This window comes from Microcebus murinus, chromosome 6 (assembly GCF_040939455.1).
Source record: "Microcebus murinus isolate Inina chromosome 6, M.murinus_Inina_mat1.0, whole genome shotgun sequence".
NCBI classification, from domain to species: Eukaryota; Metazoa; Chordata; class Mammalia; order Primates; family Cheirogaleidae; genus Microcebus; species Microcebus murinus.
The window spans coordinates 91652659-91671428 of record NC_134109.1 but is presented as its reverse complement, the minus strand read 5'-3'; the positions used below and the strand labels follow the sequence as shown (position 1 = coordinate 91671428).

Here is an 18770-nt window from a genome sequence, read left to right as displayed (position 1 = left end):
CAGCGGTCTGAGGGACAGTGAACTGGCCCCCTGTTTAAGAAGTTTGAGGACCCCTGCCCTCGGGGATGAGGAGGTACCCCTCACAGGGGAGCACGCTGTTACTGGCTTCCTGGCTTTGAGAGCTGAATCCTGAGGGGGTCCCTCTTTTTTACTGTTTTGTAGAAGAAGAGCGCTTTTTAGAAAGAGTGTATTTAGTAATAGTAATTATGCAATAAGAGCAAACGTGTGTTGAGAGATTGCAGTGTGCAAAGTGCTTCACACTTGTCCTCCCAGCAGCCCAACAGAGTAGGAATTATTGTGCTATTATTCCCATTTCGCAGATGGGAAAATGGAACTTTAGGGAGACTAAGTGACTTATCCCAAGGTCTTATCACCAGGCAGAGATAGAACAGATGCTTGGGCCGTGCCCACATGGCTTCCCCATTCACCTGTTTTAAACAACACACCCATTTATCGCCTCTCCTCCCTTTATGCCAGAGGTTTATACAAACTTGCCTCTCAACCTTTAAAGATTAAAGTTTACTATTTACATACCACTTAACACAGTTCATATTCCCCTTTTCTAAGATAAACTAAACACAGCTTAACTCCTAGTGCCAAAGGATAACTGAAGGAGAAACCCCACGTCTTCTCTAGAAAATCAGCTGTGAAGGGCATATGCAGGTTGGGAGGCAACGATCTGAAGTTTTCAATTCTAATAACCCCATTGATTCCGAAACCTGTTCTCAGGGAGCAAAAACAGGCATGATGGTTCAGTGGGTGCAGAGAAATTGTATTACATTTTGCTCTCTTGACTCAGTGATTTGAAGAATGTTTTTCTGATATGTCAGCATTTTTATAAGAGTCCCAAACAACTGATTCCAACATCTGTTTTACTTTCTAATCAGACCTAAAAAATTAACATAGTGAAGAGTATTACAGTTACCCGTAACAAGAAAGTATTACAGAATTTTGAAAACAGCTGCTTTCTCATTAACTCAGCATTTAATCATCAGTGCATTATGTAATAACTGGTAAATTTTTTCAAGAATAAAGCTTAGACGTTATTAAATATACATATGTTATATCTATATATGTATAGATAGATATACACATATAGACATATATCTATATGTGTATATATAGATATATATAGATAGATATACACATATACACATATATCTATATGTGTATATATAGATATACACATATAGATATAACATATACACATATAGATATGTGTATAGATATAATATGTGGCTCCCACTCCAGACAATTGTTCTACCCACGGAGCAGTTTTGAAGTCTTTTGACTCCCAAAGAGAAACTTTAATTGGGCTGTTTTATTTCAGCTCACAGATTTAAATCCAAGGCCCTGGAAGACTTCAAAATCTACCACTTTAAATTAATTACACCCTGGTAATTGATTACTTTACTTTGCATAGGAAAGTAGGCTCTTTATGTTTCTTTTTCAAAGGAAAATTGTGATTCAGAAAGAAATACCAAGATATATTGGGATAATTTGAAAGTATAGGAACTTATAAGCAGGCAGAAAAAAAAATCCACTATAATTTAACCACACAGAAGTAGCTGTTGCTTTATTTTGGAATTCTGTAGAAGAAATTTTATATCCTAATCTTTATTAATTTGGCAAGATTTACTTCATTAACACTCGCCTATTCTACTGCTGAACTACATCTTGAGTCTGCCCATATCTTTCCATTGCTATTGCTGTCACCCAAGCCCCACACCATCTCTCACCTGGATTTTTGCTAGAGACTCCAGCTTGTCTGCCTGCTGTGTCCTGTCTGCCTTCAGTCTATTTCCTACACTGTACTCTTGCCCAAATCACTTCAATGGCATCCATTGCTCTTGGGTGAGACAATTGTCTCAAAAGGGCATCCAGAAGCAATGTGGAATATTAGACCAATAATCTGAAGATCTCTGTTTGACTTTGCAGGGTTGTTCTGAGGATTACACGAGAAAAAATTATGTGAAGCACTTATAAATGGTAGTACACTGCAAGTGTGAGTGTTATTAGTTAGATCTTTATATGTACAGTGTTTTTGTCTTGAAAAAATATATACACATTCACTTTCACAATTATTTAAAGCAGTCCTAGCCTTTGAGAAGCAAGTAACAAGGAACATGTTAAGTTAAAATAGAAATTCTGATACTACTAATATTTAGCATAACCTTGGAATGTGATATGACTATCATCCAATTGAGAAATGACAAAATGCATCACACAAACACACACATGCATATAGAGTTGTAGATTTAATATAGGCAGTGTTAGAAAATTATTCTTTCAAGTATTTATGGCAAAAAATAAAGAAAAAATGGCAGTATACTTGTTCTGAGCTAAAAATATGTATATTTAATCTACTCATGCACTAAAAATGGTACTTTTCCCATTGCATGACATACAACAAACACCTGCTTATTCTACTATTATGTTGAGAGAACTCTTAAATTTTACAAATGATTTTACCAGTGATTCTAGTTGTCTCAATATGATTTCAGATTTCCAGAAAAGATAACATGCTGGATAGGATAAACTGCACTATGAGAAAGTGGGATCTGGGATTTTGATGTCCTGTGTGGTGTATAATGGAAACATTTCTGTGGAAAGCTCTTTGGTTCATTCTGGACAACTGCCTCATTAAAATTTAATGCTTTCCCTCACTCCAAAGAGCATTATTCTGATGCCTGACCTGCTTATTTGAACATGTTAATCTCTGACCCAAATGAAAGAGTTGACATGGGAGGAAACCTAGCAAAGCCATAAACATTTGTCTTCATTATCAGTCAGGGTATTAATAAACAGCAAACAGATGGAAACTCAAAGTAGAGTAATTTTAGGATGGTTTAGGAAAGAGACTGTTTACAAAGGTTTAGGTGGAGATCTACGGAAACTGCAAGGGATAGTGGAATTACTAACACCTTCTAGTTCATAAAGCATGAGGGGAGAAAGTAGTACAGGAACTTGGAAGGAGAGAGTTCTCTAGAAGAGACAATGTTAAGAGCCTTAGAGTCAGAGGACAAAGGCAGCCCCAGGGGACCATTCCCAGAGGGAGCCTGTCTTCTCATGAATCTTCTGAGGGGCTCCCTACTGTGTGACCTAAATAGGAAACAGAGTAAGAGTGTCCATAGTGATCAGTACAGCTCAGCCTCCTGGGGAGAGAGTAGGGTATATTAGAAAGGGCAGATGAAAGATACTCAGTACAGCCTTTTGTCAGTTTGCCTAGCACAAAGCCTGGGCACATGGTAAATGCTTCCACAAATGAGTCAAGTGAAAGGATAAATGAATCTTTCAGTGACCTAAACTGCATACAGACGCATACTTAAGTTTTTCCTGGTCACCTTTGAGTTTCATGTAATAGATTGAATAAAATATCATGATTTCAAGAGTTTGACAAAAAATAATCTTATTCTCTCCATCTAACTTTTTTTTTTTATTTTTATTTATTTATTTATTTTTCTTTCTTTCTGTTTTTTTTTTTTTTTTTTTTTTTGAGACAGAGTCTCGCTTTGTTGCCCAGGCCTAGAGTGAGTGCCGTGGCATCAGCCTCGCTCACAGCAACCTCAAACTTCTGGGCTCAAGCGATTCTCCTGCCTCAGCCTCCCGAGTAGCTGGGACTACAGGCATGCGCCACCATGCCCGGCTAAGTTTTTCCATATATATTAGTTGGCCAATTAATTTCTTTCTATTTATAGTAGAGACAGGGTCTCGCTCTTGCTCAGGCTGGTTTCGAACTCCTGACCTCGAGCAATCTGCTCACCTCAGCCTCCCAGAGTGCTAGGATTACAGGCGTGAGCCACCGTCTCCATCTAAGTTTATATACTCCTTTATAGTTCTACACTGGCACTTAGTATCTTCTACCTTGTATGATAATTAACAGATAGCATCAGCCATAAAATTTTAAGCTCCCCCTCCCCGAAGATACACACACATTCATACATATACATGGTTTGAATGCTCCACCATGTAGCACAGGGTCCTGAATATAATTGCTTTCAATAAGGGGTTTGTAATCACATAAATTCAAATATAAGAACTGTTATATCACACAATTTTAAATTTCCTCCATCTAATTTAATAGCATCATTTGTTCTAAAACTCACTAAATAAACACCTTTGTACCCAACACTGTGCTAAGCACTTAGATTCCAAGGATGGATAAGCCAAGTGCCTGTCCTCCCGGGGCTTACATCATGAGAGGAGAGAAATATCAATTAGCAACCATGATAGACTCCCTGTGCTAGGGGAGTGTTACAAAGTGAATACTTCCAATGTAGGACAGTATGAAGAATAGGATGGGGAGGACCAAAGCAGCAATCTCCTATATGCAAACAAACGTAGTAGGTAGACTCCAGAGGAATGAAATCAGGCTATATACCACAAAGGGATTCCTGAAAGTAGGATGCATTTTCTTCCAAATTGGATTTTTATAATCTAAATCCCTCCAATTAATATTCAGAAAGGTATCCTGGCTACTGAATGAGAAGAAATTGAGAAGCAAAGGAAGAAGTTAGACGTTTGGGGGTGGGAGTTGGTGCTGACGTGAAAACACAAACATCAGCTTCAAGATCATCAAGATACAATGTAGAGTAAAAGGGAGGAAGTATGTCTAATTATTCAAAACTAGGGAGAAGAAAGCATTATGTGATATAACAGTTGTGAAAATTGTGTGATATAATAGTTCTTATATTTGAATTATGTGATTACAATTTATGTGATTTCTTGGGAAGAAAGCCCATGGGAAGTAATAATAATACACTGATTTAATGAGCATGAAGCAGGGGGAGAGGCATCTTCTCTGCCACTAATCCCCATGGCTAACTACTTTAGCAAATTTCTTAATCTACTTGTGAGTAAAATCTTTACTCACAGTGTCTTAATCTGAGAAATGTGGATAATGTTACTGGTCTTGTAGGATTATTGGGAAGAATAGCACAGAGGTAGACAACTTGGTTGGTGTATAATAGATGTTTGCTTAGCATTACTGTAAACTTATCCAAAACTTGCCATTTCTACTTTGGGGAAAGAGTCAACAAATTCAGAACCATACTCCATCACCTCTCCTATTAAAAGTTATCGGTGTACAACTTTTTGACTGCACTGAAGATCCTCATCCAGCTTCTTGAAGTGAATGTCATCAGATCAACTGCAATGTTTGAAGAGCCAAACTTCACAAATTCTCCATTTTTCTACTTATGACTCCAGAGAAATGCTAACCTTTTGTCTTAGAAAGTAGTTCTAGCTAGTCCAATGATCCTCAAGAAACAGACAATGATACAGAATTATGGGATAGGATTCCAGATTTCTGGTTTGAAATGCTTCTATATTTTCAAATCAGTATTAAGTTGAAAATGGCCATGTGGCTTTTAAGATTGCTACCCCATATAACATAAAGACATTTCTCAGCATTTTCTCCCATAGGTAGCTATCCCTTTGAATTTTCAGCTGTGGTTCTTGGCCCCAAAGCTCATATTTTTATTTTGATGGCAGTTTTTTTGCCAACTAAATATTTTTAATGCTAAAGTCTCCTACATTTCTCGTAAGAGACCCTTTCCGCAGTGAACCATTTCAGATGAGAGTTTCTTTTCCATTTCTGAGCATTTGTCTATAGTTTGAAGAACATAACTGAAGATAATTAACCCATTTATTAGGTAATATGGCCCCAATTGACTGTATTTGAGACATTTGCACATTTTACTCCTGAGAATAAAAGTGTGCTTAGATACAAAATTTTGCAATCAAACATTCCATCCTATACTCTGGATATTGTCAGAAATAACACATTTCTTGCACTTAAATCATAACAATGGCCAATAGAAATAAAAGTGACCAATCTCCAAATAACATTAATGTAACATAATGAATGTACTGAAGTATATTCATAGATTCCAAAATGGGAATTAGTAGCTACCTGCTTTCCATTTCAAATTAAAATATATTATACTCCATTTCAGCAAGATAGAGGTTATTAATATGATCAAAATGATCTGATTTAAATTTTACAAAACTTCAAGTAAGCAGGGACTCAAAGGCTAGACTCATAAAAAGTGAAAAAGAGGATAGATAATCAGATAAAAGCATTTCATCTCATATATCTTAATTCATGTGGTCATTAACTATAAAATTTTTTTTTCCTTTATGAGACAGTTGTTACTTAGACATAAAATATCCTTTTTCTGTGTAAAGCTTTTGTAATTCAGGTTCCTCAAGCATTAATAGAAATCAGAGAGGGAAACTGAACACAGAATGGCTCAGCAATTAATCATTCTGTGTCTTATTTCAAATTGTGTTATTCATTGGGAAAAAAAAAACCCCTCTACTTACTATGTTAAAGTTTCATACATTTTTCACTGTCTGCTATTGCATAAAATATTCAAAAAGCCCTTGGTATAATAAAATAGCTGTTATAAAACTTCTTTTGATGATGGATATTATAATCAAGATGCAAAAGAATATATTCTGCACCAGTTTCTAAAACTGTAAGTAACACAATCTTGAGAAACAACAACAAAAAGTATAATTTTTCAAGCTCATTACCCAATTTAAATCACTGACGCAACTTTTAGAAGAAGAATATGTGATAATTGTTACAAATATTAAAATAATTTTTACTAATGTTACACAAAACCTACTATAGTATTTCTGTATATTTCCATGGCACAGGGAAAGCTAAGGCACTTTTAACAACATCTATTGACCAAAATGGGCATTGGTGTGGCATATTTTGTTTTAAAATCAAAATAAACATTTTTTCCTGATAAAAATATACTTTGGGCATCCTTGTTATATTGGAATTTTAAAATGAGGGCTAAGTATCCTTTCCTGGACAGTTTCTGCATCCAGAACACCTTTCCTCTTCTACTTCCTCCTGACTCAATCTACTCACTCACCTCTCTGCATCTTCTATCTCCTTAAGCCAAAATTTCCTCTTTTCTAACATGACCTATTTCTTATTACTTCCCACTTATCAGCTACATCAGAGCAGTGTGTCCCAACCTCAGCACGATTGCCATTTGGAGACAGGTAATTTCTTATTGTCTGGGGCTGTCCTATGCACTATGGGATGTTTAGCAGCATCCCTGACCTCTACCCCCTAGATGCCAGTAACTGACCACCACTCCCAGATGTGACAACCAAATCTCTCCAGATGTTGCCAAATGTCCTCTGGGGAACAACATCACCTCTGCTTGAGAACCACCATATCAGAGCAACTTGTATACGTAAAGTCATATTCACCTTTGAATATATTCCTCACTGTACTGAATTTAGTTCAGAAGTGATGCTCAGTAATGGTTTGTTAAACATGTGCAGAATAAGAAGGTGTTTTAGTATTGTGGCACATTGCTAAAATGATAAACATGTTACTTTTATAAAATTGAACTCTCAGTTTCACACAAGAACTTAAGAATACTTCTATATCCATTTTGGATTTATTTTTGCAATGTTTGGGATAGAGAGAGAAAAGAAGACAGTGTTTTCCTAATATGATAGAACTCATTTCAACTCTGTGGTTCATAAATTTTCTAATGGGACTCAATTATTTATTCCTTTTCTTCCTTTCTTTCTTCTTTTATTTTTTCACGACTAGAGAAAGATGGCATCTAAATCTATTCCGAAAAGAGAACAAAAAAGGAGGAAAGCAGGGTAAAAATAGGAGAGAAAGGAGCAAGAAAAAATAGGGGGGGGGAAGAAAGAATAAATGATCAAGAGACAATGGATTTTTCCATATTTATAAACTCATTTATAAAAAAGTTGAATTTCAATAAAAATACTTTTTAAAAATATATTTTTCAACTTGAAAATAGCAAAAAATTCAATTAAAAGTCATGGACTTTTTCATTATATTTAATACTAGAGTTATTTTTTTTAACTCAGACAAAGAAAAATAGCAAAGAGAAAGAGATGAAAAAGGAAAATTTTTAAAAAAGAAAGGAAATGAAGAAAATGAAGGGGAGATTTTATGAAAATAAGAAAAATAAAACATGAATGCTTTAAAAAATACACTTAGATTTCTTAAGAATCACAGGATTTTTTTTAATACAACATATACATTGATTAAATAACACTTGAATAATGATCCAATGCAGTTTGAAATAATTTCTCTGAAGAGTATGAACTAGAAATTAAGGGACAAAAAAAAAAAATCTCTGTGTTGAATAATAAGGTAAATGAAAACATGTGAGTTTTTTCCAACTAATACTTATTTACAATTTGAATTTTATTAATCAGTTCTGTATTCTTGATATTTAAAAAAATATAGAAAAAGCCCAAGTAATGGAGAAAAATCTATTAAAGATATTTAGCCTTTATAACTGTAATCAAAGAGATGTAGATATGGTGGTTAAGAGCACAGAGTCTAGATCTAGGCTAGTTGAATTAGAATCTGCCTCCCCACTTTTTAGCCATGAGACCTTGGCTAGGTTTGAATTCTCTAAGAAGTAGAACCTGAGGCAAGCATTCAAGGGTAAGCTATAACCACCGTTTATTTGATATACTGGAATTACATTCATAAAGTTCAGAAAACTTTAGGGAGCATGGATTCAGGGAGCAACATTTTGAATATTTCTGTATCTCTTGAGCTCAACTCAAGTCTGTCATGAGCTCAACTCTTTTTCCCTTTCTGGAACTATCCAACAATATAGCCTGGGTTTTTATTCCATATGAAGAGGGATGTTTGTTTTGTAGTGTTTAATCGAATATATCAGAAAGCACAAACTGTTAAAGTATTAAAGTTAAACACCTACCTAGCACTTACCTTAGCATTGTCATCAATATATTTAGAAAAATTAATGTATCTATGAAGAAACACAGATAAGTCCAGAGTATTTTCACCACAGTTAAAACAAATTACCTGTATCTTCTCTTTTCTGGGAATCTTTTGTGAATGAAGACAGTGTCCTCGTTAATTTTTATTATTTATGTAGTATAATTATGTGTATTAGATCCTGGAGTTTGAGCCTGCATTTGGCTCTTTTTGACTCATATTGACATTTTCAATAATCTCTCAGAAAAGCGAGATCTTAAATGCATGTAAATCGCCAAAATATAATAAATCACAAAGCAATGTGAAAGAAAGATTTTTGAACAGAAATATCCTAGAAGCTTATGCAATAGGAACTTTGCCATATGAAATGTGAGTTTCAAATAAAATGCAAAGCCTGCCTCTTGGCCCATCTAAAAGAAAAACTTGGAGGTTTTCTCATATGAAATTAGGACAAAATAAGATTTCCCTTATGAAAATTCCAAAGCAGGAGATTTTACATTTGAATTCAGGATTTAGAAAATTATTATCATTTTTTTAGAAGTTACCAGGACCAGAAAACACTGAGTCTTTTGCACTAAATTCAAGAAAATATTATGGTCATGAATATTCAAAACTAGGTTATACTTAAAGTAGTTTTATGAAACTTAAAATTACCAACAAGAGTCAGCCATTCCTTATAGTTTTAGTATTAAATATATCCTAATCCTATTGAAATTATTTATAAAATTATAACTTATGAATGCTAAAAAGTATTGGTATGCTGTTAACTATAATCTTCCATTCTTAATGATACTTCAATTTACTATAGCAAAAATTAGTAATACTATTTATAATAATTCTGATGTTAAATTTTGGTTTAATGTTCAGTTTGGCTTATTCTTAGGTTAAATGTATTACTTACTCTGTGAGGTTTGAGTATCTATGAATTTCTTTATCAAGGCATCAGTAGTTTGGGTATAAAGACCCAGAGCATATCTCAGAGACTGAAGATCTGGGCTTTTCTCCAAGAAATTCTTTTTCAGGCCATTTCCTCCTGCATGAAAGTATTGCTAAAAAGAAAAAATAAAACAGCATTTAAGCAGAGATGTTTAGGAAGAAATATTAAAGGTAGGAATTTATTAGTCTAAAGGGAAACTCAAATGGAATAACATAGTATGATCGATATAAGTTAGGTACAAAGAAATAGTGCCACCATTTGCACATTGCTAAGTCATCGTCATCTAATTAAGGTTCCCTAGATATTTCTGAAGTCTACATAACTACATCATAGACCCAAGATCCTTAAATGTCTAACCCTTTTCCTCTCATTCAAAATTTAACTTAAATACTGCAGGAAGATGCAATAGTCAGAATCCTTATAGAATGACAGATTTAGGTATAATAAGATTTGTTGACTTGCTCATTGACTTCTATTTCCACAGCATGAGAAAAATACCTAGGGTTCTCAAAATTTTATGGAGAAGGTAGCCCCTGGGCATACATTTTCCAGATATTAGTTTGAGATTCTGGGCCAAGCCCCTGTTGCTCTATCTTCCTCAACCTCTAATCATACATATTGCAGATCTAGCCAACCTGATGTTTGGAGTGATCCCTAGAATCCAACACCCCTTGATACCTGTGCCTGATAAACATAAGAAAACATTGAGAGGTGTTTTTTGTTTGTTTGTTTGGTGTTTTTTTTTTGCTATTGCTGTCCAGAAAACTTGAAAATATTCTAATATTTATAAGTAAGGTAATAGAAAATATATATGTTCAATATGCTCATTGACAAATAAATATGATTACTGAGGAATGTTAGCATTTTTCACATTGCAGGTTTCTAAATACAGACATCTCTTTAAAAGGCATAATGTCTAGAAATATGTGATAGAATTGAAGATATTTTTTCCAACCATTCATAGATGATAATGTTTTTGTAATATTCTGTCAAGTCTAGATAAATGGTTTTCTTTTTCTCTTCCTGTGCCAACAATGCTAGAAACCAAACACACTGGTAACTGTGACTCATTGTGATCTACAATTCTCACAGAATGGAATATGTTGAAGAAGCACAAAGAATAATTCAGATACATTCTCCTAAATGGGTATGTGTCATCCTTTTAGCCTACTCTCCTTAAGACTTTCAAAAGTGGAAGAATTCAATGAATTAAAAAATCATAACTATCTCTGTTTTCTCCACTATTCAAGGGAAGATGCAGAAAAACATTCTGGGCATTTGCAAGCATCTGAGTGCATTTTCAAAGAGCAAAATGCAGAGGAGATTCAGGGTGTAGGCCAGAAAAAGTAGGAAACAGGGATATAAACTTCAGAAAACCTGCTACCATTGCAGACACTCTCTCCAAGGAGAAAAGCCCATGTTCATTTCAAATCCCATTTACTGATTCTACCCGGGTGCCCTGTGAAATTACAAATTGTGGCAAAAACTACAATGTGGTTATGAAGAGAAAGCATAAAAAAACCCGAGAAAGGCCTTTTCTTACTCTTTACAAGAAGACAAAGATATAACATTTAAAATTCTTCTACACCTTGATCTTTGTTGTAAAAATGTTAAAATATTTTTACATGCAGTCCAGAACTGTTTCAGATGCCTTGATGAATGAAAAACATATAATAGTTTCTTGTTTCAAGAAAGATGATATGATATTTAAGGGTAGAAAAAAAATAAATGGATGTACTGAGGTGAATATATGTCAATGTATTTAGTTTGGTCTTGACTCTGTATCACCTAGAAGAGTGGTGGGCTGCTCTCTGTAGGTCTGTTTACATCATAAACCAAGAAGCCATCTGAAGAAATAACTCATTCTGAGAGTAAAATGCAGTATTAGACACTGAACCCAGAGTATGAAGAGAACCAGAAGGGAAGACAATCTTCCTGTCAGTGTTTCTCAGGCAAGCCCCATGTTATGAAACCTGGGCATGAGTGCTGGATGACTGTAATAAAGGGGGAAGGGGAAACCAAAAATGGTAAAGGATTTTGCCTTCTATTGGGAAAAACAGGCAAAAAAGTCTACTGCTTATTCTGTCTACTGTACCCATCTGGCTTATTTCCACTTTTCATTGTTGTTGAGCTATTTAAAAACTCTGTAAATTGTGGAAAATAGATAATAATGCAAATAATATTTGGCCACAGAAATGCAAATTAATTATTTCTGGTGGGATGCAACTGATTATTGCTCTGTGCATAGATCTGTTTTGCCTATATTTGTAAACTTCAGCTTTTCTTATTGTTTATGTATGTGTGGCGCTTGGAATTCTCCATCTTACTTGTTTCCTCATTGATTGATGAATTAAATAACTTTTTTGACACATTTGATAATTGCATGAATATCACAATTATACCCTTTTAAAAGAACTGTTCTTTAACAGTGTATATAAAGTAGCATGGGTGGCAGCATTCATAAAGATGACTGTAGGTTTTATTGCCTAATATGGGAAGATAGGACGATGGACCTTCAATCACCTTCACGGCATCAGTGGATGTGTCTGCCTTCCTTCCTGTTCTCTCCCTCCCTCCTTTAACAAATATTTATTAAACCTATGTTATGAGCCAGACCCTGTGCTGCATGCCAATAATATAAAGCAAAAGAGGCACAGTGGTTGCTCTTAGAAGGATTGTAATCTAGTAGGAAATACACCAACATGTAAACAAATGACTCCAGAAATATATTGCAGGTTTTAGAAAAATGATTTGAAAATACATACAATGGGGGAAGCAAGTAATTCTGTTGTCTAGGGAGTCAGTAAAGACTTCCGAAGAAGTCATGTCTTTCGTGTTTATCAGCTTATCAGTTCTGTCATTTTTAACTGCAACGGCCACTAGAAAATCCACTATAGTGACTAGAGAAAGAAGATGATTACACTAAGTAACCAAGAGAACCCCTGGTCATCTCAGCATTACTTTAGAAGAATTGAGGCACATAAAGTATATTCCCCTTTGGTAGAGTTTAAAAAGTACTGTTTGCTACCGTTGTTTTTTTTCTCATTACTAAATTTGTGCTGTCCAAAAGCTCCAAGCTGCCTCTAGGCAGTAGAGGGCCTACGGAAGTTAAGAAGTGACATTGTACTCTTAAAGATTCACAATGCTTATTAACAAACACACTAACGGCTCTGAGGCCCACTGTGTTAAATCTGTTTAACCTTTTATTGATATACTTTGTTCCTAAAATTATTTGGCTATCGGATACCTAAATCACTAGACATCTATTGACGCTTCTGGGAATATAAGTGTTTCATAAACTATGATTTGGGACACCTTAGAGTAGAAGAATGTGACTGGCCTTGATATAACTGAAATATTTTTGAGGGTCTAGAAGGTTTTATGGAAAAAAAGGGAAAAGAGTTAAGCTACGAAGGCATAAACTATGTATTTGTCCTTGAATCCTTTACAATAACTGTATAGGAAGACATGTTTCTAATACTAAAGCATTATTTTGTGAGACTCTGGGACTTTGGAGACTAATCATGAAGTGAACCATAAATAAGGTATGACTTTGCTCCTGAGAAAAGCCCAAGGATCTCCCTAGAGTTTTAGATTATGAACTCAACTGACTTCTTCCTTTTTAGCTATAGAGTCTCATTCGTCATTCTACTAAAGGCTCTAGGTAGGATATTTAGTGAGCAGAAGATTTGTGATGGTGGAAATTAAGCCTTTGTCTTTTGGGAGCATTTTATAATAGATGTTGCAAGACAGAAACCCGCATAGAGGGTAGCAATGGCAGGAGAGAAAACAAATTGCAAGGTGCTAAGAACACAAACCTCCTGTTCAGTGGACACAGACAGACACAGGCCATAGGTTCTTCACTCAAACAGGGAAGGGAATTATTTCTACCCTTATGCAAACTCATGAGAATGCTACTTTATGGAAACCTTTTTCACACAGTGTTCAGAACACCTAAGAGCACTGGTCTGGTTTTCTCACTGGCTCAGATCAAGAGAAAGGAGGCTGCAGTTATTATATGGACTTTGGCATTAAAAGATCTTACATTTAGTTTTGACTCTTTGCAAGTAACCCTAAAGGAAGACGAAGGCAGAATTTGTACCTTGCTGAGGCTTGGGTTTGAAGGCTATAAATGTGTGGCGATGTGTAGGAGTAAACGTCTTAACTATCTCGCTAGCCACAGCTATTAAACAAAACCTACTATCCTCAGCTCAGGGCAGTTTAGTTGCTCTCCATTTATTTCAGTAAGCATTTTATAAGAGAATTATATGTTAGAGGGGAGTTTGTAAATGTGGGGTTTTAAAACCTTCTGGATGTCTCCTTTATGCATATGAAAAATGGGTTATTCTCCATTGCTTCTAAACAAAAGGACTCAGTCTCTTAGTGTTCCTCTGCAACTTGCACCATGATCTAAGAAATTCCAGTTTGGTCTGTTGCTCTACTAATGCTCTACTTAGATTGGTACAAATTGGTAGAAAATAACGGGCAAAAGCAAGTTGGTACAGGTCATTTCCTCCTCATTCAAAAAGAGAACTTTCAAGCTCTCAGTTGGAAGACCATGGAGAAGCTGGCTGTTTGTTTAATGCTATGAAGGACAAGGATGTCAGCTGGGTGACATTCTCTCTGCCCTTGGCCCTATCCTGGCTGACATTTTCCCTATGGGGCTAGAAAGACAAAGCCAGAAATTATGTTTGTCAAATATGCAGCTGAGCCAAAGTTTCAAGTGAGTACACTGAATGACGAAATTTGACTTTAGAAAGGTCTTAGTAGTTTGGAATGGTGGGCCAATATTTCCAGGATGAGATAGCAAAAAGAAAAGGAAAACTAGCCTGAATTCAGAATAAATAGTCAGGTTCATGTTTACTGCAAAGTACAGAATGAGGGTGACATGGCTCAACAATAGCAAAATTTTGAAAGTCATAAAGATTTATTTGCTTTCAAGTTCAACATGATTTAATAAGTAATGGGGCAGCTATCAAAGCTAGTGAAATCTGATCATGCATTAATATAGGTAGATAGGTCAAGACAAAGGCTGTGAAATAGCAAGAATATTCTCCACTGGTTAGAACATGTCTGGGATATTAAGTTCATTCTTGGGCTTCATCATTCATAAGAAATATGAAAAGTGGAAAACATCGAAAGGTAGTAGATGATCAGAATTTCATAAGGCCCAGAAAACATGTTAATCAATTAATAGCTTCACATGGCATGGTCGTTTTCATGATAGTTTTCTTCAATATCTGAAAGACTATTACATGAAAAGAAAATAAAATCATTTCTGAGTAGTTTCCAGGAACGAAAGGAAGCCCAATACATAGCTAGGAGTAACAGAGAGGCAGATTTTGACTTGATATAAAGAATGCCTTTCTAGTAATAGTGCATCTTGAAAACCAAAACTGACACTTGTAAGTAGTGAGATCCCATCACTGGCCATTATTAAGTGGTGGCCAGATGGTCATGTGCCCACAACACTTAGATGGCATCTCTCTATCTAAGCACTAGCCCCTGTCTCAAGCAGGTTATTGGATATTTCTTTCCACGCTCCTACCATCATCTCTAACTCCCACATGGCAACAGGAAGACAACCCTCCTGCCTGATCTGCCATTTTTTCAGTGGAAGCCTACTTTCTCTGTCACTGGGGCTGAAACATCCTAAGTCACACTAGGCTCCCTTTCCCTCTTGCCCTGTATTTAGTTGCCAGCTTCCAACGACTCTCCCTTCCTTGCATTATCATCTCTATCTTTCACTTTTAACTCCTAAAGCCACCACCCTGGTGACAGTCCTCATCATCTTTTGAATTAATTAACTGTAACTGATCTCTGTGACTATGATCTTGAACTATGCAATCTAATTTGCACAATTCTCTAAGATCACTATTGCTGAAATAATATTTTTAGCATATCATATTTTCAAAAGCATCAATGGATCCTTTTTCTTAAGAATATACTGAGGACACATAAGGACCTCTCTATCTTCAAACTAAACATTTCTTCTCAACTTTATTTTACACTGCTTCATTATGCAGACACCCAGGTACGTCCAGAGCAGTCTACTCATCGTCTCCCAGCCTTTGTGTCTAGCACCTTTTCATGGTGAGATCCTTTTTCCCTGATTATGTTCATGTCATCAGTATTCCCCCCAGGAAAACTTCCTATCCAACCTGTGCATGCCCCTCTGTCCTTCAAGACCATAAACTTTTCCTGATCTCGAGTCCTTACCAGTTGCTCACCACCCACTTAACACTTAAGACTTTTTATCTGCACCCCTCAGTTAGTATATGTATCATCCTGTTCCACTCTTACACTATCATGTTGTGAATTAACACATATCATTATTGAATTTTCAATGTGCCTCTCTCATCTTTTAATGTAGATTACAAACTCCTCGAGAGAAAGAACAGCTCTGCTTCTCAAAGGGAAGACTAAGGGGAGTGCTCAAGAATCCTAGGTGGGTTTGTGCCATTGTACTGACAATGTGCTTTGCACAGGAAACCAAAAGCCCAGAGGACAAAGTCTTAAAAAACTTGAACTGTTGCTTGGGGCAGAGTCAGAATTAATAGTTAGCTTTACTGGGAGAGAATGAAGGGTTTATTAGGAAAAGAGGGAAAAAACCCCACACAGTTTGCAGTAGAGTATGTGGGATCTTGGGCTTAACAGTGGAAAGAGAATCTAAATGAACCAGTCCTCAAGCGATAGGGTAGTTAATATTTATGAAGAGTTTTCTGCATGTCAGGAACTATTTTAATTGTATTAAATGTGATAACTCATTTAATTTTCTCTCAATAATCCTTTAAGTAGTATTATTATTCCCAGAGGAGAGGAGAGTAACTTGCATACTTGTGTCCTTCTCTCTCTTAATCACCCACTATCCCACTACTGTACTTGTCAGTGGTACAATCCCCCACATAGTTTCTGATCGTTTATCTAGGTTTGTATTCCTAGCCGTCTTCTGACATTGGTAAAGGCTTCCACTCTAGATACATTAATATGCTTGTTTCACTAAGGTAAGGGTAGGTGGTGAGGCGCACCCTCATCACATCTGAATGGGGATTGGGAAGTATATGAAGTATTGTGTGTAAACTAGTGGAGAGGTCAGTTTCTTGTATTCAATTCTATTCAATTTCTTCTATTTTCTTTGTCTTGAAAAATAGCTGAACTTTTTTTTTTTTTTCTGTTTCCTATATTCTTTATGACAAGGCAGAAAATAAAGCACATCAGACCTAGTTGTGATATATGGGGAAAAAAAATAGCACTACTAAATAAAAACCAAGAAAAACATTGTCTGCATGCTTAGCAAGCCATTCTTTTTATAATCCCAACAAAACTCTCTAAATTCTTCTAACTCTTCAAGATTGAAAATCTTTCACAATCTATTTTTACTGACTTATGGGAATATGCCAATGCTTCTTCACAAGATTGTAAGAAGAATTCCCTTTTTGGTTATATATACACTATTTTAGTAGCAATGCCCATCATCAATTTTTCTTTCCCATACCTGTTTCATAATTTTGGCAAATCTAGGCAGACAATTCATTTTTGCAAATTTACACATAACCATAACCCACTTTAACTTTATAATTTTAATGGTTAATCACTAAGTTTTCTTTTTTTAGGAATTATTTGAAAAATAATTATTTGAAAATGTATTTAAAAATTATTTTCTGCCACAACTGGAATCCTCTTTTATACATCAGATCATAATAAGCTATTCCCTCCCATAAAATATTTTAGGGTTTCCCTTTTGCTGACAAAATAAAGTTGAGGATCTTTACTTTGGTGTTCAAGCCTCAGCATTCTGGCCCCAACCCAAAGTTCCTTTTGCATTCCCTGTGATATTCAGCCAGTTATCATGCTAGAAAATTTGAAGTTTTCAGGCTGACCAATATTTTTTCTTATATCACTCATTCTTTTTACTTCGTTAGTCCTACCATGCCCTTCTCTCATTGTTTTGTCCCTCTTCATTCTCCAAATTCCAAAATGTCCCCCTCCAGGAAGCTTTTCCCCTAGACATTTAGAGAAAATTCATCACCCTCTCTACCCTCCCCAGTTTGTCTACAGTTCTTTCATTTCATTGACTGTAGGTGTTTTATTTCCCCCAAGTCAAAGGCAAGAGTCCCATCTCCAGCCACTTCCTCATTACTTACTATATTTTCTACAAGCAGCAAGCTCTCAAATAATGATCTTTGAGTTGCAATACTCCAAACTAGGTAGGTTATATTGTTCTTCTTTTGAGGAGCTAGATTTGAAATAGTGTGAAAATTATACTTGTGATGATAAAGAAGACACTGAGAAGCAGCCACTAAAACTGCCACATGGGTAACAGATAGGAAAATAGGACAGGACCTCAGTGAGGGTTAGAAACTCCAGGGCATAAAATGTGGTTCATCAACATATTCTTCTGCTTGTCTGCAATCCCGAGTATAAGGAATGGTATTATCTAGGATTAAATAGGACAGTAATAAAATCCAAAGCTATATTTGAATTTATATGTAGTCTAAATTATTTCCCTTATACCAAAAATTACAGATTTCTAGAGGGCCATGGTCCACATGTATATTGTTTTTAGAGAAATCTCTGTATTGCACAATGCCAAATATATCTGCAACAAATAAAACAGTGTCATGTTCAGGTCCATAGAGCAAGAGTTCCAGGTTTTTGAAAGGGTGGGAAAAACCAAACCAGCTCTAGCTTTTTTCCAAGTCAAAGAGTAGCTGCTATCAGGAAAAGGCCTCATGTTTCTCTTTGAAAGACACCCACATTTCAGGGAATCTTATGGCAGTCCTGAGTCATTTTAAGGTATGGGGTTGGGACTCAAAGTCCAACTAGGACCCCTTCAGACCAGAGTTTCCCTATTGACCTCTCCACTAGTTTGCACATAATGATTAGGTTGTTGGTTAACTGTCTCATGCTGTCACCTTACTACTTTTACTTTCGACTACCATTGATTCGGCTGTTTTATCAGGTAGATAGAATATCTCAAAGTCTAACATCTTACCTATAGCAGATGACCATGATTTCTGTTACTTCTGCCATATTTCACACCCATGAATTACAACTGAAGCTACA

At 35.7% G+C, this 18770-nt stretch overlaps 1 protein-coding gene across 1 annotated transcript in view; it reads right to left on the bottom strand.

Annotated features, from left to right (window-relative positions):
* The window catches only part of UNC13C (unc-13 homolog C), a 493476-nt gene that overhangs the window by 49136 nt on the left and 425570 nt on the right, over positions 1–18770 (bottom strand). Inside the window, exon 29 of the mRNA XM_076004387.1 lies at positions 9669–9816. Coding sequence (XP_075860502.1) covers positions 9669–9816 — 148 coding nt within the window. The remainder of the gene's footprint in view (positions 1–9668; positions 9817–18770) is intronic.